At 38.4% G+C, this 25,361-nt stretch overlaps 1 protein-coding gene across 2 annotated transcripts in view; it reads left to right on the forward strand.

The window, feature by feature from the left end:
- The first annotated feature begins 14,121 nt into the window (after positions 1–14,121).
- Positions 14,122–25,361, forward strand: part of AMPD1 (adenosine monophosphate deaminase 1) — a 20,291-nt gene continuing 9,051 nt past the window's right edge. The window contains exons 1-6 of one of the 2 annotated variants that reach the window (XM_008571284.1): positions 14,122–14,287; positions 15,593–15,604; positions 19,105–19,285; positions 20,602–20,767; positions 21,798–21,963; positions 24,633–24,852. In XM_008571284.1, coding sequence (XP_008569506.1) covers positions 14,266–14,287; positions 15,593–15,604; positions 19,105–19,285; positions 20,602–20,767; positions 21,798–21,963; positions 24,633–24,852 — 767 coding nt within the window. In that variant the 5' untranslated portion in view covers positions 14,122–14,265. The remainder of the gene's footprint in view (positions 14,288–15,592; positions 15,605–19,104; positions 19,286–20,601; positions 20,768–21,797; positions 21,964–24,632; positions 24,853–25,361) is intronic. The other variant, XM_008571285.1, reaches the window with a different exon arrangement.

Here is a 25,361-nt window from a genome sequence, read left to right on the forward strand (position 1 = left end):
TCACATTTATTGATTTGCATATGTTGAACCAACCTTGCATCGCTGGTATGAATCCCACTTGATCATGGTGTATAATTTTGCGTATGTGTTGCTGTATTCCTTTAGCTAGTATTTTATTGAGGATTTCTGCGTCTATATTCATCAAGGATGTCGGCCTGTAGTTTTCTTTTTTAGTTGTATCTTTACCTGGTTTTGGTATCAGGGTGATGTTTGCTTCACAGAATTAGTTTGGGAGATTTGCCTCTGTTTTAGTCTTTTGGAATAGTTTGTAAAGAATCGGTGTCAATTCCTCTTTGAATGTTTGGTAAAATTCTGCTGTGAATCCATCTGGTCCTGGGCTTTTCTTTGCTGGGAGCCTTCTGACAACAGCTTTAATCTCCTTTATTGTTATTAGTCTGTTCACATTTTCTACATCTTCTTGGCTTAGTTTTGGTAGCTTGTGTGTGTCCAGAAATTTATCCATTTCCTCCAGATTTTCAAATTTGTTGGTTTATAGTTGTTTATAGTAGTCTCGAATGAGTCCTTGTATTTCAGATGTATCACCTTTTTCATTTCTAATTTGTGTTATTTGGATCTTATCTCTTCTTTTTTTAGTTAGCCAGGCTAATGGTTTGTCAATTTTATTTATCTTTTCAAAAAACCAACTTTTTGATTCATTGATCTTTTATATTGTTTTTTGGGTTTCAATTTCATTAAGTTCTGCTCTGATCTTAATGATTTCTTTCCATCTACTAACTAACTTTGGGTTTGGATTGTTTTTGTTTTTCTAGTTCTTTAAGGTGAAGTGTTAGGTTGTTCACTTGCCATCTTTCCATTCTTCTGAAGTAAGCATTTAATGCGATAAATTTCCCCCTTAGTACTGCTTTTGCAGTGTCCCAAAGGTTTTGGTATGATGTATCATTATTTTCATTAGTTTCAATAAATTTTTTGATTTCCTGTTTGATTTCTTCTTGGACCCATATGTCATTAAATAGAATGCTGTTTGATTTCCTTGTGTTTGTATAGTTTCCAGAATAACGTTTGTTATTGATTTCTAATTTTAATCCATTGTGGTCTGAAAAAATACATTGGATAATTCCAATTTTTTTGAATTTGTTGAGACTTGATTTGTGACCTAACATGTGATCTATCCTGGAGACTGATCTATGTGCTGATGAGAAGAATGAATATTCCGAGGTTGTTGGATGGAATGTTCTGTAGATATCTGCCAAGTCCAATTGGTCTGATGTGTTGTTTAGATCCTGTGTTTCTCTGCTGATTATTTGCCTAGATGATCTGTCCAATATTGACAGTGGGGTGTTCAGGTCCCCTGCTATTATGGTATTAGTGTCAATGTCCTTCTTTAGGTCTAATAGAGTTTGTTTTACAAATCTGGCTGCACCGACATTGGGTGGGTATATATTTATGATTGTTATGTCTTCTTGATGGATCAATCCTTTTATCATTATGTAGTGGCCTTTATTATCTCTTTTTATGGTTTTTAGTTTAAAGTCTGTTTTATCAGATATAAGAATAGCTACTCCAGCTCATTTTAAATTTCTGTTTGCATGGTAAATCTTTTTCCATCCTTTCATTCTTAGTCTAGGTGAGTCTTTTTGGGTGAGGTGGGTCTCTTGAAGGCAGCATATAGTTGGGTCCTCCTTTTTAATCCAGTCAGCTAGTTTGTGTCTTTTGATTGGAGAATTATGCCTTTTACATTAAGAGTTGTTATTGAAAAGTGTTGATTTAATCCGAGCATTTTATTGATTTTTGTTTGGATATCGTAAGTGTCTTTTGTTCCTTTCTTTCTGATTTACTGTTTGTTTTCTGTATTTGTTGGTTCCTTGGGTTGTAGATAGCCTTTTTGTTTGTTTGTTTTCTCTTCATAGATGCCATTTTTATTATACTAGTGGGTTTTGATTTTTCTTGGGTTTTTATGGCTGTGGTAGTTGTTTTTCAGGTACCAAACCCAGTACTCCCTTAAGAATTTCTTGTAAGGCTGGTCTTGTGGTAGTGAACTCCCACAGTTTTTGTTTGTCTGAGAAATGTACTATTTGCCCTTCATTTCGGAACAATAACATTGCAGGGTAGAGTATTCTTGGCTGGCAATCTCTGTCTTTTAGTATTTTGAATATATCATCCCATTCCTTTCTGGCTTTTAGGGTTCATGATGAAAATTCTAATGTTAGTCTGATTGGGGCTCCCTTATAGGTGATTTGACACTTCTCTCTTGCAGCTTTTAAGATTCTCTCTCCGTCTTTGAGTTTTGCCAATTTGACTATAACATTGCTTGGAGAAGACCTTTTTGGGTTGAATATGTTTGGGGACCTTTGAGCTTCCTGAATCTGAAGATCTATGTCTTTTCCAATAACTGGGAAGTTTTCTGCCACTATGTTGTTGAATATGTTTTCAACGCGATCTCCTTTTTCCTCCCATCTGGAATACCCATGACCCGAATATTTGAGTGCTTAAGGTTGTCTGATATCTCTCTTAGATTTTCTTCAGTGCTTTTAATTCTTTTTTCTTTCTTTCTTTCTTTCTTTTTTTTTTTTTTTTGTCTGCCTGTGTTATTTCAAACAGCCCATCTTCAAGGTCCAAAGTTCTCTCTTCTACTTCTGCAAACCTGCTGGTTAAACTCTCTGTTGTGTTTTTTATTTCATTGAATGAATTCTTCAGCTCCACAAGCTCTGCTACATTCTTTTTCAGGGCATTGATTTCCTTGTACATTTCTTCTTCCAGGTCCTGTATGTATTTCATCATGTTGTCTAGCTGAGTTTTCTTGTATCTCATTTAGTTTCCTTAGAATTGTCACTCAAAATTCCTTGTCAGACATTTCAAGGGCTTCTTGTTCAATAGGATCTAGAGCTTGAGAGTTATTACTCTTTGGTGGTGTTCTTTCTTGATTTTTCATATTTCTGGTATCTTTCCTTTGATGTTTAGTCATCGTGGCAGGGGGTGTCACAGTCTACTGGTTTGACATGATTGTCTGGCTAGGATGTTGCTGGGGTTGCCAATTTGGTAGGGTTACTTCAGTGTCTGCTTGGTTGGCCACCAGTGCCTTGTGTGCATGGTTGCTTCAGGTCTTGGGCCTCTCCGGCGAGCTGCCTTTCTGGTCAGCATGCACTTGGCTGGGCTGCTGGGTCACACGCTGGCACCGCGGGGCATATCGTCTCTGTGGAGCTTCCACCTCCCCTGCTGGACATCTGCCTGCTCCACGCGCACTGAGCCGGGCTTACCATTGGAGATCTTTTGTCCTAAGTTTTGCATTACTGCACGTTCGAGCAATCTTGGTATAGTTGGTAGTGCATTGGTCTAGGAGGCAGAGAACCTAGGTTCCAATTTAATTTTACCATTTAGGCCCACAATTTCTTCATTTGCAAAATAGGGGAGTTGGATTAGCATATCTCAGGTTTCTCAGCCTTAATGAAGGAGATGTAAAAGAAAGACTTAAGGGCCTGTGTGCTTAGCTCAGTTGGTAGAGCATGGTGCTGACAACACCAAGGTCAAGGGTTCAGATCCCCATAATGGCCAGCTGCCAAGAAATAAAAAAGAATGGTTTCAAACCTAGCCTTTTCTACCTAACACTAGAATATTATAGGGGACCTTGGTTTATTCTACCAAAGATCAAAGATTTATTGAAATCTATTTTCACTTCTTTCCTTAAAAAGGAGGTGGGGGGAGAGCATTAATGTTTGGCTGAAAAAAGCTTGAGAAAAACAAATTTAAATGAAATAAACTTTTTGTAGATAGGACTACTAAAAATATAAATATTTTAGATTATGAAATATATATGAAAAAGAAACAATTATAGAATTTGTTGTCTAAGATAGATTTCCTTCCTAAACTATTACCTAAGCCTCATGTCAGATATTTTGTTCAACTAATATTTGACCCTCAAGTAACTGAAAAGAGGAAAGGAGAAAAAGATGTTTTCTTGCTTCTGATGAGAGCTATTCTGTTCAGCCAAATAAAGCTACAGGAGAGCAAATGAGGAAAAAGTACCTAAATAAGCTTGTTATTTGGAATATTAGACAACCTTCTATGTATGCATCTCTGTGCCATTAAAGTTTCATTCTCGTAACAAGCGATATACAAGGTCATTGAAAGGCCAACATGGTTGCATGAGTTATTTGATATCCATAAATACATGAAAAGGGGCCAAGAGGCCTTGCTAGTGATCATTTTGCAAAACTGCCTGAGAATGTCTAGCTAGAGAGAATCAATGTCCAGTATCCAAATGGAAAGAGTATGCTTTGGAATGCTTTTTCTTTTTCTTTTTTTTTGGCAGCTGGTTATCAGCACCATGCTCTAGCCGAGTGAGCTAATCGGCCAGAACTGTAATGTTTTAAAAATACAGGGCAATGAAATATGGTCCTTTACCTTAATAAAAGGAAACTGCAACTCTACAAATATACAAAATAGAGAAAACATGCTGTTTCCAGTGCCAAAGGGAGCATTAAAAGGTTCAGATTCGTGAACTGGAAGTTGACCTAGTGAATTGGTCGTTCTTATTGGGAGACTTTATTCAACCATGTGATCTGCTTCACACTTGTACTAAAATAGTTTATTAACTACTTGTGTGGAGGTGTGGGGGAGTTGTAGCACCTACAATTGAGGAGTTAAAGTGCCATGAAATGTTTGTAGAGATAGAGACATGCTGATAACACCAAAGTCAAGGGTTCAGATCCACCAACAAATATAGAGGCAGCTACATGCTACATGCCTAATAGGGGAGGATGTGGTTAGAATGAAGCTGTTGCCTACTTAGAGCCTTTACATGCAGGAGGCTGAAATATTATCCAGGTTAGGAAATGCAGATTTCCAAAAATGGCTGCCGTGGAAGTGATAAAATTGGCACTATTTTTTTTTTTAAAGATGACCGGTAAGGGGATCTCAACCCTTGGCTTGGTGTTGTCAGCACCACACTCAGCCAGTGAGCAAACCGGCCATCCCTATATAGGATCCGAACCCGTGGCCTTGGTGTTATCAGCACCGCACTCTACTGAGTGAGCCACGGGCCGGCCTAAAATTGGCACTATTGACACATTCTGAGAAGCTTAAGATTTGTGAATTATATGTATTTAAGTCTGAAAGAAAACTTATACATTATTTTAAAACATCTTAGTATAAATCAATTCTCCACATTTACAAGTGAGATCCAACACCACTGATATGAATGTTTTTTTACATCGATGATATGAAATTTAAAGACATCTTGAAAGTTAAACCAAGAGACCTTATAAGTATATGCTCATTTTATCTGTGAATTGAAGAGTTTAACATCAATATTATAGTCCAAAATGAAACTCCAGCATGGCATATGAATTGAAATTACCAAGGCCTGTGTTCTTGTCAAAGAACTATATTTGAATTCCCCTGTTGTTAAGGGAAACTGAGGAGTTCCACTAAGTCCGGTTCCTGGTGTCTTGAACAAAGAATTGGACGAAACACACCAGAGGTGGAAAGCAAAGTGCAGTTTTATTTAGCAAAAATAAGATACACCCCAGAGAGGATGGAGTGGGCTCCAGTGAGAGAGAATGGCTCAAGAGCACTGACGGTTACATTCCCAGGGGTTTAAATCCTCCCAGCTGGATTCCTATTGTTAGGTCATTGGTTGAGCCCTGAGTATAGTCTCTGCTGATTGGCACGCTAGCTGGTAGGAGCTCACTGGTCCAACTGAATGGTGCCCAACGTGGGGGTGGAGCTCGCTATCTGTCATTGTCTCCTGTGGCTGTTTTTGTGCACGTGCATGTCTACATCTGGTTTTCCCACTTGCAAATAATCAGGTTTCCTCTTCCTGCTCTTATCTTTTTCTAATTTCCTTCTACACTGTGAGGCATAGATAGCCACAAGCCCTAACAAAACATTTGTGTTACATTGATTCAGCACATTTTCCTTATGACTTTCCATCCTAATTCATTTAGCAGGTTTTTATTGAACATCTATTATGTGCCTAGGCCCTGTGCTGCTCTGGGTGTACAGTGGTGAACCAGATAGACATTGGTTCCTTACTAATTTTTTATATTCTATTAGAGAGAAATCTCTAAAACAAAAGTTATTAATTGCTATTTGGTAATAGTTTCAAAGGCGAAGGATTGTGTTTACTGTGATATAACTAGCTTAGCCTCAGTGTTTCAGCTGCTGGCCTCTGGACAGTTCCCATGGTCACCTCCTTCCCTGATTTTCCTCAAGCCTATCCAAGAAACACCAAATACTGTCTTATATCACATTGCCACTTGGGCCTCTCCCTTTCAAGTCAAGGTTCTGTAGCTTCAAAAGTTCAAAATGCTCTTACATACCTCATCTCATTTAATCCTCCACAACAAACAAGATCTCCATTTTACTGATGAGAAAACTGAACCCCCTAAAAATGGATTGATTTTATCTAAAATTTGAACCCAGATGTCATGATTCCAGAATCTGTGCTCTTCGATTCACTAGTAGTTTTCAAACCATACTTCTCAAAGTCCTTGGAGTATCATAAAGGAGACTTTCAAGAGAGGTTGGATGGGTGTGGCTCTTTTCTTCCTCCCTTTTCCCCCCCACTTCAAGCGAGGAGGAGCAGGTGGGGTGCTTCAAGCAGGGAAAAGGAGGTGGGAGAAGAGTAGCTTGGAAGAGTTGGGAGTTCCAGCAAGTTTCATATCGGATCAGTTCCACTTTCATTTGTTTTTCATTTTAGATTTAGTTTGAAGAAGATAAGTAAAAGTATAAAAACCACTTGACTTCACCAGTCTACTTCTATACCCATCCATCAAGCTGGGAATCACTAGATCACATCCTCATGTCCAGTCCAGAGCTCAATATTCTCCAGACACAGTTAAGCTCATTGCACAACTGAGCAATATTGAAGCAGTACAGTCAGTGTATATCACAGTGCTTAAGAGCCCCCACTCTAGAAACAATACCTGGGCTTACATCCCACCTCTACCACTTATATTAGCTGTGTGACATTGGGCAAGTCAACCTCTCTGTACTTTAATTTCTTCAACTGAAAAATGAAGATGATAATTGTTCCCCAAAAGATTATTGTGAAAATTAAGTGAATTAATATATGTTAAACAAAACAAAACTTAGAACAGTGCCTAGCATTGTTATTATTGCATGGACCCCATAGCATGCCTGCCTCTCTTCTCTAACAGAACACAGTACACCAATGAAGTGCAGATTGGTTTATTAAAAGCAAATTACTGAATTTCATTTTCACTCAAGAGACAGGAAATAGAATCAATTTGTCTCATGGAAAAGGATGAGTCTTATAAATTTGACTTCTTTATTTTTAGGCATGTATAGGAAATTATTACCTACAGGAAAATGAGACTGAACGCAGCAAAATATCATAAAATTCCTCACCATTCCACAGGTTTGCTTATGCTCCAAACCAAAATACGTTATTTAGGTATAAGGTAATTGTTATACACCTCGAACAGGGTGACAAAGCAAGTGCATAGTTGCTGCTAGCAAAAGGATTCTATTCCCAAACAGGAAGTTGTAATGAACTCAGAACTGCTCCCCTTAAAGCAAAGTAATAAAGGATTAATCTGGTCGGGAAAGGGCCGGCCCAGCCGCTTGGGAAGCGCTGCGGCGCTCCCGCCCGAGGGTTTGGATCCCACATACAGACCGGCTCCCGCTCACTGGCTGAGCGAGGCGCGGGGGCAGCACCGAGAGTTGCAATCCCGTTGCCGGTCCCCGGTCCGGTACCGGGGCAACACTGAGGGTTGCGATCCATTGCCGGACACCGAAAAAGACAAAAAAAAAAAAAAAAAAAAAAAAAAAATCTGGTCGGGAAAGTTCACTGATGGTAACCTTCAGCCCCAAGAACACTTTGATATGCTGTCGTCTGAACCAAGAGTCACTGTGGGCATTGAGGCAGGGCTAGGGGTGAGGGCAGGAAGTGAAGAGCAGGGTGGAAAGGGGCGGAGGAGACCTGCAATAACAGAATAGAAGGAAGGGCTTTGTGGATAAAAAGGAGCCAGGCAGCAGGGATCTGTGTACAGAGCATTCCTATAAAGTATCATCTGCTTCCCGTAGAGGTATTTCTAACTCGATGAACTGCAAGAAATATATTTAAAAAGTACGTGTGTAAATTTATTATTTGGATCTCAGAATGTTGTCCACTGGAATAATGTTCTAAACAATGATTAGGTTCCCAGGTTAGCTCCAACCAATGTATTTCATAATATAGCTGAAATATTGCACACCAATTTTTAAAAGACATAGAAAATAATACTTTTCTATTTACTAAAAACTAAAGCAAAATAGAATTAAATGAGAATAATTTAACTTATTTACTGCTGTGTGAAGAAAAGCAAGCTTAATAAGAGAAAATGGATGAGTAGGTAGGGACTTGTCCCATTGAAGGAAATTTCTGGGCATTTTCCCTTAAAAGCTGCAGATGGTTACAGGACCAGGATTTGTTTTGTTTTGCTTTAAATTCAAAGTTGTTTTTTTATTTTTTCTTATGGTAGACGTAATACTTGTTCATGGTAAAAAATGCAAATAGGCCAAAAGAAAAGTAAAAATCACCATCATCCCACTACCCAAAGAGAACACTGGGTAACACTGGTGTAAGTTGCTCAAGCTGTTTTCAATGCCTAAGGCAATACATAAATTGCTACTTTTCTTTTTTTACAAAACAAGATTATACTACATATACATCATTGTAACGATTTTCATAATAAAATTTTAAGAATTCTTTCCATGTTCATATGTATCCATCTATATCACCATTTTAATAACTGGTATTTTATTTTATGGTTATACCATACTTTAATCAATCTTCTATTGTAGACATGTAGGTTTTTTCCTATTTTTTGGATATTATAATTGTTTAGTTATGATTAACATTCTTGAAATACATCTTTGACTTCTTGCATAATAATTTCTTTAAGATAAAGTCATAAAAATGAAATTGTTGGATTAATGGACAAGCACATTCTTTAAGATTTTTCGTAAATATATTGCTAAATTTCCTTCCAGAAAAGCTAAAATCTCACACTTACACCAACCACATGTAAAGATGCCTGTTTCTTCATATACTAAACACTGAGTTTTAACCAAGACACTGGTTCTCTTTTTTATAATCAAATTCACTTCAAATTGTATGGGAAAATAAAAATAGATAAACTGTAAATTATTTTTTAAAAGACTAAGTATTAAAATATATGCAGTTTTAGAAGCTCTTCGTAGTATAATTGATCTTACATTTCTAACCTGCAGGTGGAATTACCAAAAAGAGACAGCAGTCTCTTGAGATCTTCTCGTTTTTTTTTTTTTTTGTCTTTTTTCCGTGTCCGGCAACAGATCGCAACCCTCAGTGTTGCCCCCGTACCGGACCAGGGACCGGCAACGGGATCGCAACCCTCGGTGTTGCTCCCGCGCCTCGCTCAGCCAGTGAGCGGGAACCAGTCTGTATGTGGGATCTGAACCCTCGGGCGGGAGCGCCGCCGCACTTCCCAAGCGGCGCACTATCCAGTGCGCCACCGGGCCGGCCCAAGATCTTCTCGTTTTTGATGTGATGGTAAAGACAAAATTTGTTCTGCACTTTGCCTGTTACTTGAACCTACCAACGTTTTTCTGAATATCTGCATACTAACAACTTTATATTCACTAATTCATTTACTCAATAAATCAGGAATTTAAAAAATAATACCGGACTTAAATACCCCAAACTTATACCCCCACATCTCAAAGTACCTCGCACCTTCTCCCCTCCTCCACTCCAGACTCAGATGAAAGAGGCCTCCCCTCTCTTCACCAGGGCCTTGCTTCCATCTCCTCCCATGTCCTCCAAACTAATGGTCTTGTTGTCTTCTAGCTATCACCACTTTTTCTCCTTCCGTTCTCTGACAACATCATTAGGAAAGAATACTCTCTACTTCCTCTCCTCCCAATTGCTCTTTTTGGAGGGGATGAGGGTGCAGCTGGCCAGTAAGGGATCCGAATCCTTAACCTTAGTATTATCCACACCATTCTCTAATCAACTAGGCTAACCGGCCAACCCACCTCCCCTTTACTCTTCAATTCACAACCATCAAGCTGCCACTCCCAGGACTTCTCTAAAGTTTCTCCAACTGTGGCGGCCACAGAGGTGGGAAAAGATGCTCTTGAACCTGCTTTGAGGAACACAGGTGGCTGATAGTTTCCAGTTGCCACACCTTTTTATCTGCAACCCTGAGACCATGCTCAGTATCCACCATTCTCATACCACAGTCAGTGACTGAACATGGCAACGTTACTAGAGTTGGGCCAAGTCTACTCTACGCAAGATCCTCTCATGGGCAATCTTTGCTGGGAGCTCCCCGTTGGCCCGGCTAAGACTTGCTCGGACTGCAGTCTGAGGCACTTCCTACTCAGTCCTCCTTCCTTCCCCCTCTTCTCTCACAAGTGTCAGACCTGCATCACATCATGATCTATAAGCTCTCGCTGCCTACTTCTGCTCCCTTTCCTTTTATCCTTCACAGGCATTACCTCAATAAATCTCTTCCATGTCTAATCCTGCCTGAGCATCTTCTTGGAGGATCTGAACTGATTCATCAGTGATCACCAACCTTCTTCACTGCCAAAGCCTATGGACTGTTTTCTGTTCCCTCATGAAGTCTCACAGCATGTAACCCTGTTGCTCAGTTACAGATTGCTTTTCTCTCATAGTTTCCACGGTACAATATTTCCTTGTTCTCTTCCTTCCTCCCCCATCAATTCATCTTTCTTTTTGTGGTTTCTTCTTTCTACAGCCAACCCTTAAATATCATTTAACTTAAGAATCTTATCTGTGGCCCTCTGTTCTTTTCTGTCTGCACATTCTCTCAAAGTGATATAAGTTTTTATCAGCATTTAGCCAACCTCACTGCTGATGATCTTCACATTTCCGGATTCTCCCTTGATCTCCAGAGCCAAATAACCATCTGCCTGTTGGACACTTTCACTTTGATGAGTTAAGCCAAATACATTGGCTTTAATCCCGTTCATCCTCTTGTGTCCTTTATCTTAGTGAATGGCACCACTCTCCTACAGACAACCCACAAAGAAACTTGAGACTTTGTCTCAAAGTTCCTTTTCCATTACTCCCCATATCTAATTTGTAATTTGAGAATCCTGTCTCCAAAATGTGTGGTATCTGTCACTTTCACTCCAGTTCTACAGTGATGGCCTCAGTTTAAGCCTTCAATCTTTCACCAAGATTTTCAAAATGATCTTTTGACTGATCTCCCTTCCTCCAGCCTTTCTCCCCTCCTAACATATTGTGGCCAAAGGGATCTTCCTGAAATGCAAATCGTTCATGTAAGAGGTAGTATGATGCAGAAGTAAGAAACACAGCCTTCATCTTAAGATGAATTTGGGTTCAAATCCTGACTGTACCGTTTATTGATTGCTTGACCTATGGCCAGTCACTCAATATTTTTAAGCCTCAGTCACTTCATTTGAAAAATGATTATAGTACCTACCACATAGAATTGTTGTGAAGATTATATGAGATAAATAAAGGTGATTGGTATGATACACAGTCAAAATATGTTCTTTATTAATACTATTTTTATTGTTACTTCATTCTTAAAAACTCCTCAGTGGATCCCCAGTGCTATGATGATTTAATTTAAAACCTTTACCATGGTCTAATTTCTGCCTCTCTTTCTTCCCTGTCTCTTGGCATGCACATTCTCAAACTCTATACTTCAGTCCCAATAATACTGAACTAATTTAACTGTAAGAAAAGATCTGGGCCCTAAAACTGATGGGTATATAAGCATTTAGGGGTTGTTTTAGGGGGTGGGGGACACCAATGGGATAAGAGCATGAAGTAGCCAGGATGACCCTATAGGTTTAAGAATCTTTGCTTACTTCGTAATGCTTCCTAATCATATGGAAGTTTTCTGAAGAATTTCTCAAGTTATTTTTGGAAGTGGGTAATTTTCTAAAAATGCCACTCATGTGGATAGAGTCATTGATGATGCAGTAGAGACTTGTGTGAGTTATCTAACACCTACAGTACTAATCTAAATCATTCTGAGAAGAAAGTTGCTTCTGTCCTCAGTTATAGAATTAGCTGAAAATCCTCTCATCATTAGAAATCACCTTTGTTTTATTTCCTTCATAGCACCCATTTCCACCTGAAATTATCTTCTTGAGTGTTGTCCATTAGAATATAATCAGGGCCTTATCTTTCTTGTTCATTATATGCCACTGCCCAGGACACCGCCTGGTTAGGTTTTCAAAAGTTGAGGATATTGGAATCAAGGTCTGTCTGACTTTAACCACTTAAGCTTACTGTCTCCTTAAGTGCCCGGGAAATATTTGTTGAAATAATAAATCAATGATCAGTGAATGTTTTTTAACTGATAATATAATGACCAAAATTGTATTTCAGAAAGATGTAATCTGGTGGTACTATGTACTATGGATTGGAGGCAGGGAAAATAATTAAGAATCTATTGCAGTCATTGGAATTTGAGATAATTAATGACTTATCAGTTAAATTACACTGGCCGCTAGTAACCAAAATCCCTAAAACAAATTTATTTTTCTTATGTATCAAGAAGTCTGGAGTTGGGAAGTCCAGCGCTAATATAATAGCTTTAGGATCCAATTGGCAACCCCTGTTATTTCTTTTCTGCTCAGGTATTCTTCACATGTGGCTTTTGTCCGACTTGTCACTTGTGTCACAACAATGGTTCATTCGAACCCCCCACCCAGATACTTCCTTTTCTAGGCAGGAAAAAGAGGAAGGGCAAAAGGCTAAACACCAGCCAGCTCAGCTGGCCCTTTAAAAGAGCTTTTGGAGAGGTACCACCCAGTGATTTTGCTGACATCATATTGGCCAGGCTGCATCACATGACCACTTTAGCTTCTTGGCTGAGCATTAGTGTCCAAACTAAAAATATTTTCCTTAGTAAAAGAGAAAGAGAGAATGACTTTTGGGTAGACACCTAGAGTATCTGCACAAGTGGAAAGGGAAAACTAAGGCAACTTATATGAAGATAAGAATCATTCAAGGAGAAGCAGGTTTATGGAGGAAGACGCTTAGTTTGGATATATCCATTTGTAGATCCTGTTGGGAAATCCAGGTGGAAACGTCACAAAAAGGATTTGGAAAGAAATGAACAAATATTTTGCTTCAATAACACCTTTGTAATGTGTTCCAATATTGCTGATTGAGAAGAGATGATGGCCATAAGGCTAAGCACTAAAATGTTTTTGCCAACAAAAAGCCTTGTCCCAATTTTCAATAGGAAATAGTTAATAATAAAAAGACCATTTAATCTATGCCCATAATTCTGTTCTTAATCTGAAGTTCCAATCTGTTGCTCTATAATCAATATAAGCTGTAAAAATTTATAAACGCTGCTGAGTGTAGCAAAGTACTTTCTTTACCTAACAATAATAATCACATATTTAGTCATAACTAAGATTGTGGTATTGTGGAAAGATCATAAGATTTTGGTCCAAGAGCCTTGGCTTTGCCATTTATGAGCAGAATGGCTTTTGGCAAGATACTCATCAGAGCCCCAGTTTTCTCATTTAGGAAGCAGTGATAAGATACTGTTTGCTGCATAAGGACTGTAATTAGTTAGGATCAAGTAGGTAATGTTTGGAAAGTGTTTTACATACTATAAAATGTTATACAAATGAAAGCGATTATTCTTATTATAACAATATATAGAGTGGGTAACTGGGCACTCTCTATGGCAGTCGAGTTTCTGTAAGACTTGAAGTAAATCTACTACTTAATTCATTAAATAAATTCTGTCAAGTGAATTTCTGCTAAGTCAGGGATATTTCTAATGAAAACACATGTGTGTGCAAGTCTGTGTGTGTTTTGAGAGCTTGATGAATATACCAACATATTCATGAACCAGAGAAAGCAGTTCTCATGATGCAAATCTCTGAGGAGCTTGACTTTTCAAACACCTGGAAAAACCTCACTGTACTCAGTAGGGTGGAATATAGGCATCAGTGGTCACAATAGGAAAGAAAACAACACTTGGTGAGAATCCAATCTGTAGGAAGATTTAGAAATATTGAAATGCAATTCCCGTCCAACCACAGATATCTTTTCTAAAATTTCAAAGCGAAGACTGAAGGCTTCACCTGTTTTTCACTGTCAATTGCCAAAAGCTATAAATAGATCCAAAGCTCATCTCTCTCCTTTTAGCAGAGAAGGGTCAGATTACAGGGGGAAAAGCAAAATAATAAAATGAATGCCAGAGTATTTCACAGTGTCAGTCAGCCATCCCCACAGTCTCCTCTCTTCCTTTCCACTGTGCTGTCCTAGAATCAAGGATCCCAGCAACAATGCCTCTGTTCAAACTTCCAGGTACGTGTGCAAAAGTGTTTGGAGAGCTCAATTTTTTTTCATATGCAACTATTCCTTTAACTATCATGTCAGCTTTGATAAACCTTTATTTAGGGTTTATAATAGCTTTAAAAATACATTTCAGAAACAGGCAAAACATTTTCAAGGTTTTTTGGTTTGTTTTTAGTTTTGGAAGGAGGATAATTTTCTAAAACTGTATCATGTGGATCATCTTTGATGATCCCAGTAGAAAAGTATGTGAGATATTTAATATCTATTCTCGTAGTCTAAAAAAACCTGTGCTGACACAGTTCTAAGAAGAGTCCTATATAATGTCTCTAAGTATAGTGTTAGCTGACAATCATGAGTATAACAGAAATATCAACCCAATCTGTATAATTCTGATGGTTCACAATCCAGATTTATAACCAGAGTAATTTTTAAAATAATAAGTTATAAGTCTTTTTCATTATACAAGTGAGATGTGTTTCCTGTAAAATAAAAAGAAATAGCACTGAAAAATGAAAGTAACTATTTAGAAAAATAATTTTATTTAGAAAAATCAGAAAGTATTAATAACAAAAGTAATCATCACTGTCCCATCATCCAAAGATACCCATTCTTAACATTTTAGTGTTTTTCTCTCCAATATATTTTCTATGCAAAATTAAAGAACTTTTTTAAAAAACAGTTTTGATTATATTGTACGTATAATTTTATATCCTGCTTTTGGCAGAATAATGTTTTGGCTTAATATTATAACTTAACCATTTTACCATGGTATTCCAAACTCTTCATAAACACCATTTCAAATAGCTATATAATATTTTTCTTAAATAATCCCTTAGGTTCTTTACGGTTTTTGTAAGTATAAATATATTTGACAATAATATTTGCACCTAAAGATTTTCCATGTTTAAGGATTATTTCCATAGGACAACTTCTCATAAATGACTGTTTGGTAGGTGGATTGTTTATCAGATGAGCAGTTTACCTGCTACCAGCAATGTGTGAGTTCCCATCCCTCTTTATCATTTTTTTTAATTCACATTTTGCAAAGAGTACCTTTTAAAGATTATACACATAAATTTAAAGACCTATTAGGAAAAGAAAATGAAGAGCTGTTTAATGACCATAGTCCCAGGTTTTCTGACAGCAGCAAACTGTAGACAAGCTGGAAGAATGAGCTGGAATAACATATTCCATCACACCTCTTGCTTGCACCAATCTACATGCTTCTATTCCAAAGCACTGATTAATAGCCACTGTGATTTCTAAGAGTTGTTCATATGTTTGTTCTATCTTGTTTTATTTTATTTCATACAGCTGAAGAAAAACGTGAGTATTTTTATCTGTTTTTCCTGCCATTTGCGAGAATCAAATAAAGAAATGATATTGTTCCTTAATTCAGAAACATGGTTATTTTTCAGCAGTGTTTATGAAATGATATGATTGGAAGTTGACAAAGATCAATAATGACCATTGATATCACATAGCATAGCAAATGAACTCATGGCTTTTCTGGATTTCATATATATGTATTTGTGGGGGAAATGGGGAATGGCTGGCTGGTACAGGGATTGAGCCCTATTTTTTAAAGAAAACCTCATAGGGTACTTAACTAATATTTTGAAATAAAAGATCCAAATTAGCCAAAGGGGCCTATTGAGGCTTGCCTTAACTTACCTCAACTCCAGTGCAAAAAATTTTGTTGTGAATTTTTGTGACCAGATAAAATAAAAACCCATTTTAGATAAAACTGTAACTTTAGTTGCATGTTCCCTCCATCTCAAATTAGACTTGTCCTTTTGCTGACTGATAGCTTTGCCTCTGTGAACTGAGACGTGGCAGATGAAAGACCAGCAGCCTTGTCTTTCCTACACATTAATAAAGCACTGCTGAGAAATAAGCATGCTGTTCTGGATGCTGGGTGGAGAAGCAAGCATGACACTCCTTTTCTCAAGAGTCTTGCACTTCCTGTGTTAATGATAATAATCCCCAACTTCTGATAGTACTGCTGTAGTTTTTAAAGTATTTCTTGTTTAATCTTCATAACTCTCTGAAGTTGACATTATTATTATTAACATTCCCTTTTATGATAATGAAAACTGAGGCTCCCAGTGATTGTGTGGTTTCCCCAGGCCCACCCAGCTGTCACCAACATGTCTTCTCACTCCTAATCCATTGTTCTTTAGGCTTCACCATTCTACTTATTGTTTCTATTATCTTGTCTATTACCTATCCAAATGTAGATGTCCTATCTTCAAGACATTTCCACTTAGATGTTCCATTATCTCAAACATAACACATTTTTTAAAAAGTCAGAAATTACCTAACAAACCTGAGGGGATTATTTTTCCTTTACTCAAAGAATTCAGCTTGTCACCAAATCTTATGTACTCATTTTTTGAAATACCAGTTTCACTCTTTCCCTTCCATAGTCACCACCACTCCCTGGAGTATTTTTGAAAGGCAGAGCTCTTGAATTAGGAATCAAATTTCAGCTGTGGTTATGTGAAGTCAAAACAACTGGTTGATTTAGTGGAAGGAAATACCAACCATATAATTTTTGATCATTATGTAAACTGCTTCTTTTTTTTTTTTTAAAGATGACCGGTAAGGGGATCTTAACCCTTGACTTGGTGTTGTCAGCACCACGCTCTCCCAAGTGAGCCATGGGCCAGCCTTGTAAACTGCTTCTTTTTTTTTTTTTAAAGATGACCGGTAAGGGGATCTTAACCCTTGACTTGGTGTTGTCAGCACCACGCTCTCCCAAGTGAGCCATGGGCCAGCCTTGTAAACTGCTTCTTCAGAGTAGAGTTTCTGATTTTCAATTCTCTATAGTGACAGAGGGAGAGACATCTTAGTAAAAACAATAATGTTTAAAAATATGAAATAAATGGATTTGTGCAGTCCCAAATAATGAATGTTTATTCTGGAAGAACCAGATATCAAGCAAGTAGGATTTGGTTTCTGGGCATCCATCTCCACACCATCCTTCCTGCAGCTTCCAGCACCATTGCTGCAGACTCGCAATGACCAGCCAGTTGTACTTTCACCCTCATTCTCATCATCATAACCAACTAGCCAATTTCCATTTGCCCTTCATCTGCATGAAGCCCTTTTCTAATTTCTGCTTTCCACTTATCCTTGAGATGCATGTGCTTGCTCTGATGCTTAGGGAGGAATGATACTATTTCTGGGGACCAGTAGGCAGTGAGTGGGTGGGGAGGCATTCTCAGGCCGTCAAATGTATCTATTTAGTGTTCCATTTGTTCCTTCATGGATCATGGTGCTTGCCAAAGAACTACTCATAGCATCCAAAGATGCTTTTCAGTTTCAGGAAGTGTTTGAGTTTAACAAGACAAACAAATGCATGAAGTTCAGCCAACACAGTGGGTTTCTCTGCTAACTCTGCTGTGACAAGCCAGGGTTTTAAAACTGGCTGACCTGTTAGTGTTGAAGTTATAAATCAATTACTCTTGTTTCCAGTATGTGTTTCAGTCTATACTAAGCCATATCATTTATCATCTCCTTAAAAGCCTAAAGCTAACCCCAAATACCAAATGTTTGTTTGACCAACGATACCAAATTACATCATTTAGTTTAATGTGGTGCTTTATTTTCCTTAAGACATTTCCACATACAGTATCTCACTTGCTGTCACAGTGAGCCTTGCAGTGAGGTTGGGTAGGTATTAATGCCCTCACTTTACAGATAGGGAAGCTGAAGCAGAGGAAAGTGAAGGAGGTAGTAAGTGCAGAGCAGGGGCTAGAACGCATCACACCTACTTCAATTAGAATTGAAGATGGGGCCTTTCAAAGGCCTGTACAGACATTATTAATGGGGCGGGGGAATCTTTCTCTCTGCATGCAGTTTGCTCTGTCATCCTGTTGAGGATGTTTCTGTCTTGTACAGTTGCTCCAAATAGCTACCAGTTTGCCATTGTCATTATTGCTACCAGCTCTTTTCTGGAAATACCAAGAGAAGTATTAGAGGTAATGACTCACATGTAAACAACTGGGTACCCAGAGAACACAGTGGAACTTTACAGCAAAGCAGATACTTAGTGGCCATGACAACCCTATATGATAAAACTGGTTTTCTTATATCTTAAGGATCTTGGGGTTATTCATTGCCAAGCTAAGGATCACCCTCTCCCTCCATTTTAAGAATGAGAAAATAAAGTCATGTGAAAGTAGAATTGGCTTTCCAAGGCCTATGTTCACAAGAAATGGGACTCCCAACAGTAGGTAGGAAATTTTAGTGGTCCCCTTCTACCACACAGCAGCATTATCACCAAGTTGTCAGGTTTTTTTTTAAAGAATGAGGCTTGTCGTGTGAGAGAAACACATCTGTCCTAAGAAGTAGAAAGGTCCTAAAGTACACATTTATTTCTCAGAGCTACTTAGATCTCTGGAATCACTGGTTCTCCTTAAGAAGAAAAACCCCAAAACCCTGTCCACATCTTCAAAAACCATCGGAAAAATACAACCTATTGGGAAGGACTATGCTATTTGGTTACTATTACAGTTAGCCCTGCCAGAAACAGGTGATCTTATATTAAGTGCTAGCCTACAACAGCCCAATCCCTTTTAGGACATCTTTAGGACCCTCCTGAAATGTGCTGTGAGAATCTGACCTGTGTGTCTGAGAGATTTCTAAGCTATCCACTGAAGGGAGAGCAGGCACTGATCTCGTGTTTCTGGGACCCTGGTTGGAGAGCAGGGGAGTTATGCTCCTAGTACAGTCCTTAGCCCTGAGTCTTACACATAGCAGAAGCTCTTGGATGATTTTTGAAAAAAGCTTGAACACTAACATGTGAAAACCTTTTTTAGAAATTGATGAAGCAATGCGTAGCTTTGCTGAAAAGGTGTTTGCCTCTGAAGTCAAAGATGAGGGAGGCCGTCATGAGATTTCCCCTTTTGATGTGGATGAGATCTGTCCAATTTCTCACCGTGAGATGCAAGCACACGTATTCCACCTGGAGACTCTATCTACCTTCACAGAAGGCAGGAGGTAAGTGGTGTAAGGGGAATGCTTAGTACATCGGAAAACAAGGAGGGGGAAATGCCAGGGCAAATATGTTCAGTGTATCTTAAATGATGGCTCAACCCAGAGGAAGAGCTCTTTTGGGGTTAGAAATTCTTTTTTTCCCTGCACTGTATATGCTAAGATGAGGTACCAATGACTGAAAAAGAAGAAAGCAGTAGTCTCTTACCCTCTTCCACATCTCCCTTGAGTTGAAGCTTCCCTATCCACTCAACAAGAGGACATGGGCTACCTACGTAATTGTTCCAAACCAAAGAAGGCTGATGGCTGCTGAGAACATGCTCAGCTTGCACACAGTGGTTATGTAAATGAACTCAAGAGCCTCCATCTTCCATCCCTAGCCACCTTTAGTGTTGTGCTTCCTGACATGAATCCTGCCCTCCAGCCTGTCTCACCACCTCCTAACCTCAGGGGTACGGCTCTCCATTTCTGCCCTCATGCCCTACCCACCCTATGTTATGATGCATGCTTACTGCCTCCCCTCAGTGGTCTTTAGAGACCCCTCCTCACGAAGTCTATTTTCCTTTATTTGAACTCTAAGATTCCCTATCTGTCACTGTCTGGCACATTTTAGTCCTCAAACCTATACTGACCACTAACCCGGAACCCCCTCTTTACAGCCCTTGCCCCTCCCCACCCGCTTCATGGGGAACAGATCATTCTGCTGTCTTTCTGTTGGTTTTACATCTTTAAGAGAAGGACAACAATCGCTTCTCCAGGATCCCACATAGGACCAAACACAGGGCTTGTGTCAAAATAGAAAGTCGATAAATCTTGTTTTGATTTGAAGAAATAAGCAACTTAAAAATTCCAGGTACGGTGCTAGGCATTTTATACACATTAAATCTCACAGAAATCATATAAGGTAGCCATTATTACACCTTTTTTTCAGATGGGGAGATGGAAGCTCACAGAGTTTAAGGAACATGAACGAAACGACACACATAGTAACTGACGTAGCCTGCGCTTGTTGCAGTGCCCAGACTGCCTACTTGGCTAGGCGTGGACTGTCTGGGAAGAGCAGTGCCATGCTGAAGGCCTTCTAGCACGATCCCTGAGGCCCACTCTTCCAAAATAAACCGGGAAGAAGGAACACATTCTCATGTGTTTTCAATGGTATCTCTTCCCACTATGTTTGGATCCTGTTTCTGATACTCAACCCACGTTTTAATTTTCACTTTTTGTCCTCAAAATAAAATTGTATAGTGAAACATCCATCTATCACAATAAAACTCCTAATGAAGATAAAGTTAAGTACTCTTATTTCTAAATTTCAAACCCAGAAAAAAGCGTTTCCAAGGACGGAAGACTGTTAATTTGGCCATTCCACTAAGTGAAGCATCTTCCACCAAACTGTCTCACATTGATGAATACATTTCTTCATCTCCAACCTACCAGACTGTGCCTGATTTTCAGAGAGTGCAGATCACTGGTGACTATGCCTCGGGGGTGAGTCATTCCCTGCCACTCAGATGTAGCTCCTGGGAATCCACTCAACTTGACAGTTCTAGCGTCTTGTTGAGGAAGAATCTTCCTTCCTGCTGAGGAAGCTGTTAGCTCACCTGGCCTTTGTTATACTTCAATATTGCATTTGAATACTAATATGGTATGTCATATTTCTGTATTGCTTTCATCATCCCTCATAATTTCTCTTCTATCTCATTTGCTTACACATGGAGAACATGCACATGGAGAATACAGAATGGATTGGATGTATTACAGAATACAGTAGACAGGTTTTGGCAAAAGGACCAAACAGAGTAGCAGGTGCTCTAGTCTTGCTGATGGCATCATAAAGCAGGAAATGGAGCCTCAGGGAGGCACAGGGGGCTCTCAGGAAAAGATGGACCCAAGACAGATCTATCATAGAGGGAGGGGCTGCAGGTAGCATTAACCAACCAAAGAAAACAGATTAGGAGAAAGAGAGAAGAGAAGAAAAAAGAGACCAGAGAAAAGAAGGAAGATGAGAGAGAGGTTAGAAAATTCTTATGGGGCTACTGTTTTTTGACTGACCGAACACTCCAATTTCACTGCAGAAGCTTACACAGTAGATTATCACCTGAAAGAGACTGTAGAATGCCACAAGGATAGTAAACTCACACCACAAACAACTTGACTTGCCTGTCCTATCCAGAACAGTTGGTCATTTAATAAATCTCTGTCACATGGACTTGCAGAATCAGCACCATATTGGCGAAACTGCTATTTAGCCATTAGTTGATGCTCCAAATATAGTTTTAACGACTAGTCCTGAACCCCCTTCTCATGTAACTGACCCACTTAGGGTAGGTCCTAAGATATTTAAAAGTGACGGGGCAATGAAAGGCATACCATTATTGTTTATTCATTTTCTGTATAACACAAGTGCTCTGCAAATGGCAGGGATTTTAGAAAATAACTGAAATGAAATGTTTAGTAGTGATAAATAAGCACATGAAAATCCAGTTTGGACTCTGATACTCTGACATTTTTTGGGCAGGTTACAGTTGAAGATTTCGAAGTGGTTTGCAAAGGTCTGTATCGGGCATTATGTATACGGGAGAAATACATGCAGAAGTCATTTCAGAGGTTCCCTAAAACCCCTTCCAAGTACTTGCGGAATATTGAGGGTGAGGCTTGGGTAGCAAATGAGAGCCTCTATCCAGGTAACTAATTTTCTTATATAATGCATCGTCCAGTTTAACTGCTAAATATTAAATTTAAAATATGCCCCTCGGTTACAAGTAATCCAGTCTAAAACTATCATAGTCATCTTTGACTCCACTCCTCCCTGCCCACATATCCAATCACTTGATTCAGTCTGTGCAGTATCTCTTTGAATCCATTTCTCTCTTTGCCATTCCCCAAACTGTAACGTAGGCCTCTATATCTTCTTATCCGGATTAGTACGATAGCTTCCTAACTACTCTGCTAAATTCCAATTTCACCTTCTTTTGGTTCATCCTCACGTTGGTGCCAGATATGAGCATGTCTACCTCCTGACAAAACCTTTAGCGGCTCCCCATTACCTACAAAGTAAAGTTCAGTCTTTAGCCTGTTATTCAAGGCCTACCACCATCTGGCCTCCTAACTACATTTTATATAGTTTATTTCTGGGCTTGTACACTCCATCTATTTCTAAACTTACCTCCTCTACTCCATCTTTTATACTGCTTGTTCTGTCTGGAAGGACTTCCTGTTCTCCGCAGACTTCATCACTCTCCCGCTCCTGTGTTGTTGCTGTGCTGTTGTCTGTGCCTAGACTGCCCTTCCCTGGCTTATCGCCGTATGCCCACATATCCAAATTCAACCTCACCCTTCCAGGGGCAGCCCAAATACTATCATTTCTTGCCTTCCTCTGACCTCTAGATAAAAGCAGCTACATGTTTTGACTTTTGATAGCACTTTATTTACATATTTCATTTTTTACCGTCTGCCTTGTATAAAGTTAAGTATATACTTTTTAATAACCAGATTTTAATAATTTCACAGATTTCTATTGTATAACTGTGTCATAATTGATTCAACCAATTCCTATTTTTAGACGTTTAGATTTCTGACTTTTTAAAACACATTTTCAACAAGGCTATAATAAACAACTTTATATAAATATTCATGCAATTGTCTTACCCCTAGAACTGAAATTTTTGCAAAGACAAATATTTAAGATTTTCAAACTTCCAAATTGTCATATTATAAAAGATTGCCAGTTCTCCAACTTCCTCGCTATAATTCCTATTAATATTAAAATCATATTTAAAATTAAAAAAATAAATAAAATCACATGAGACATGTCTCCAGTTTATAACTCATAATATTGATTTACCCATCCTCTATAATATTGACATTTAGGATGTTTGTCTTTCCTTTGCTTCCCCTAAATAACCCTTGTACCTCTAATATGTATAAGAATTTGAAAATTGATATTTGATGTAGCTACATACTGTTTCACTTCTTTCATATTCCTTATCTCCCAGTCTTTTTTGGTATTTTGGCAGCTGGCTGGTGCAGGGATCCCAACCATTGACCTTGGTGTTATCAGCACCACACTCTCCCAAGTGAGCCAACCATTCAGCTACCTCCCAGTTCTCCCTAGGAAATAAGCAAACTTTTTCTTCCTATGTTATTTTTCTCATTCTGGCTGCTTTAGGCATTACTGGCAAACAGGAGACTTTCTAGTGCCTTCCTTAGGCACAGCAGTGAAGAGGCAGGAATGATCATACTTGTTAAAAGTGAAAGAATAAGTGCATAAAGGTTATGACAGTGTGGAATATGTTCTTGGCCTTTTTTTTTTTTCTGCTGTTGGTAGTTAAGTAGGTCTTGAATTTATTTGGCAAACAAAATCTGTTCTATCTACCTTTTCATTCAGGAGGCTATTGGCTTTTTAAGCAACATTGTTAGCAGTAGGAGGAAGGGAACATTTATCCAATTCATCCCTTCTCAATTCCTTTAGTAGAAATCGTGTGTGCTTTAAAAGGTGGAAAACATAACTATAATAAGAATTATAATTCTTATAACAAAAATTTATTTTATATCTCCTTTTTCATTCAAAGCACTTTAGGTGGAGCACAGAGAATTTCTAGGGGAGTGAGACTATTCTGTATACTATATAAGGGTGGATACAAGTCATTGTACATTGGTCCAGAACCGCAGGATACACAACACCAAGAATGAACCAAGAATGAACCCTAGTGTAAACTATGGGCTTTTAGTGATTATGGTGTGTCAGTACAGGTTTGATTATGACAAACACACCACTTTGGTGCAGGATGTCGATAGTGGGGGTGGCTGTGCATGTGTGGAAGCAGGGGGTATACAGAAACTCTGCACTTTCTACTCAGTTTTGCTGTGAAACTAAAACTGCTCTTAACTAGTCTATTTAAAAAACACTAAATAAGAATAATAAAGAAGGTTGATTTAAATAAGGTAAAAAACCAAACTATTTTTCAACTGTAGTATTACTTTTATTTTCATGCAATTATCTAATAGGCTAATAAAATGCTCTAAACAGAAAGCCTTGATGACCAACTTCAGTAAATAATTAAAATTATATGTAAGCAGCATATATCAATTACTTTATGTAAACAGTGCTTCTAAAGAACTTGAAAAATTCTTATACTAGGTAAAGTATTATTTTATAGTTATTTTATACTACTAATTTAGACACCTTTGTGGAAAAATGTAAAAAGAAACTTTAGCTTAACTCTGGATAATTGCAATTTATGAAGTAGAAGATTCCAAACTAATGAAATTTTACAGCATTTCATATTTTGGTTATTTTATGTGGTCATTCATTTTATGTACTGATATATTCCTCTGTGTCTTATTGAAATAGTCTTTACCCCTCCTACGAAGAAGGGAGAAGACCCTTTTCGAACAGATGACCTTCCTGAAAACCTGGGCTATCACCTCAAAATGAAGGATGGTGTAGTGTACATCTATCCCGATGAAGCAGCAGCGAGCAAAGATGAGCCTAGGCCACTTCCTTACCCAAATCTGGACACCTTCTTAGATGATATGAATTTTTTACTTGCTTTAATTGCCCAAGGACCTGTGTAAGTATTTAATGAGAACTAAATGACAACTTCCACTAAATGCTTGTGATGTCCCAATGAGAACTAAATGACAACTTCCATTAAATGCTTGTGATGTTCCAACACTATGTTGTGTGTTTTTTTTGGTTTGGTTTGGTTTTTTTGGTGGCTGGCTGGTACGGGGATCCAGACCCTTGACTTTGGTGTTACCAATACTGCACTCTAACCAACTGAGCTAACCAGCCAGCCCTCAAACACTACGTTAAACCCTTCACGTACATTATTTATTTTACTCCTCACAATTGCTCTGTGAGGTACTTATTTTTATAATTCCAGTTTTATGAGCTGAGACTTTGACAAGTTAAGTAACTTACCCAAAGTCACACAGCTAGCTGAGCCAGGATTAGAGCTCAACTACACAGCCTTGACTTTGAATGACATTGTCTCCACTAATTTTTTATTTTTATTTTTTAATTTATATATATATATATATATATATATATTTTTTTTTTTTTTTTTTTTACAAGGAA

This window comes from Galeopterus variegatus, unplaced genomic scaffold, assembly GCF_000696425.1.
Source record: "Galeopterus variegatus unplaced genomic scaffold, G_variegatus-3.0.2 Scaffold674, whole genome shotgun sequence".
Classification (NCBI taxonomy): Eukaryota; Metazoa; Chordata; class Mammalia; order Dermoptera; family Cynocephalidae; genus Galeopterus; species Galeopterus variegatus.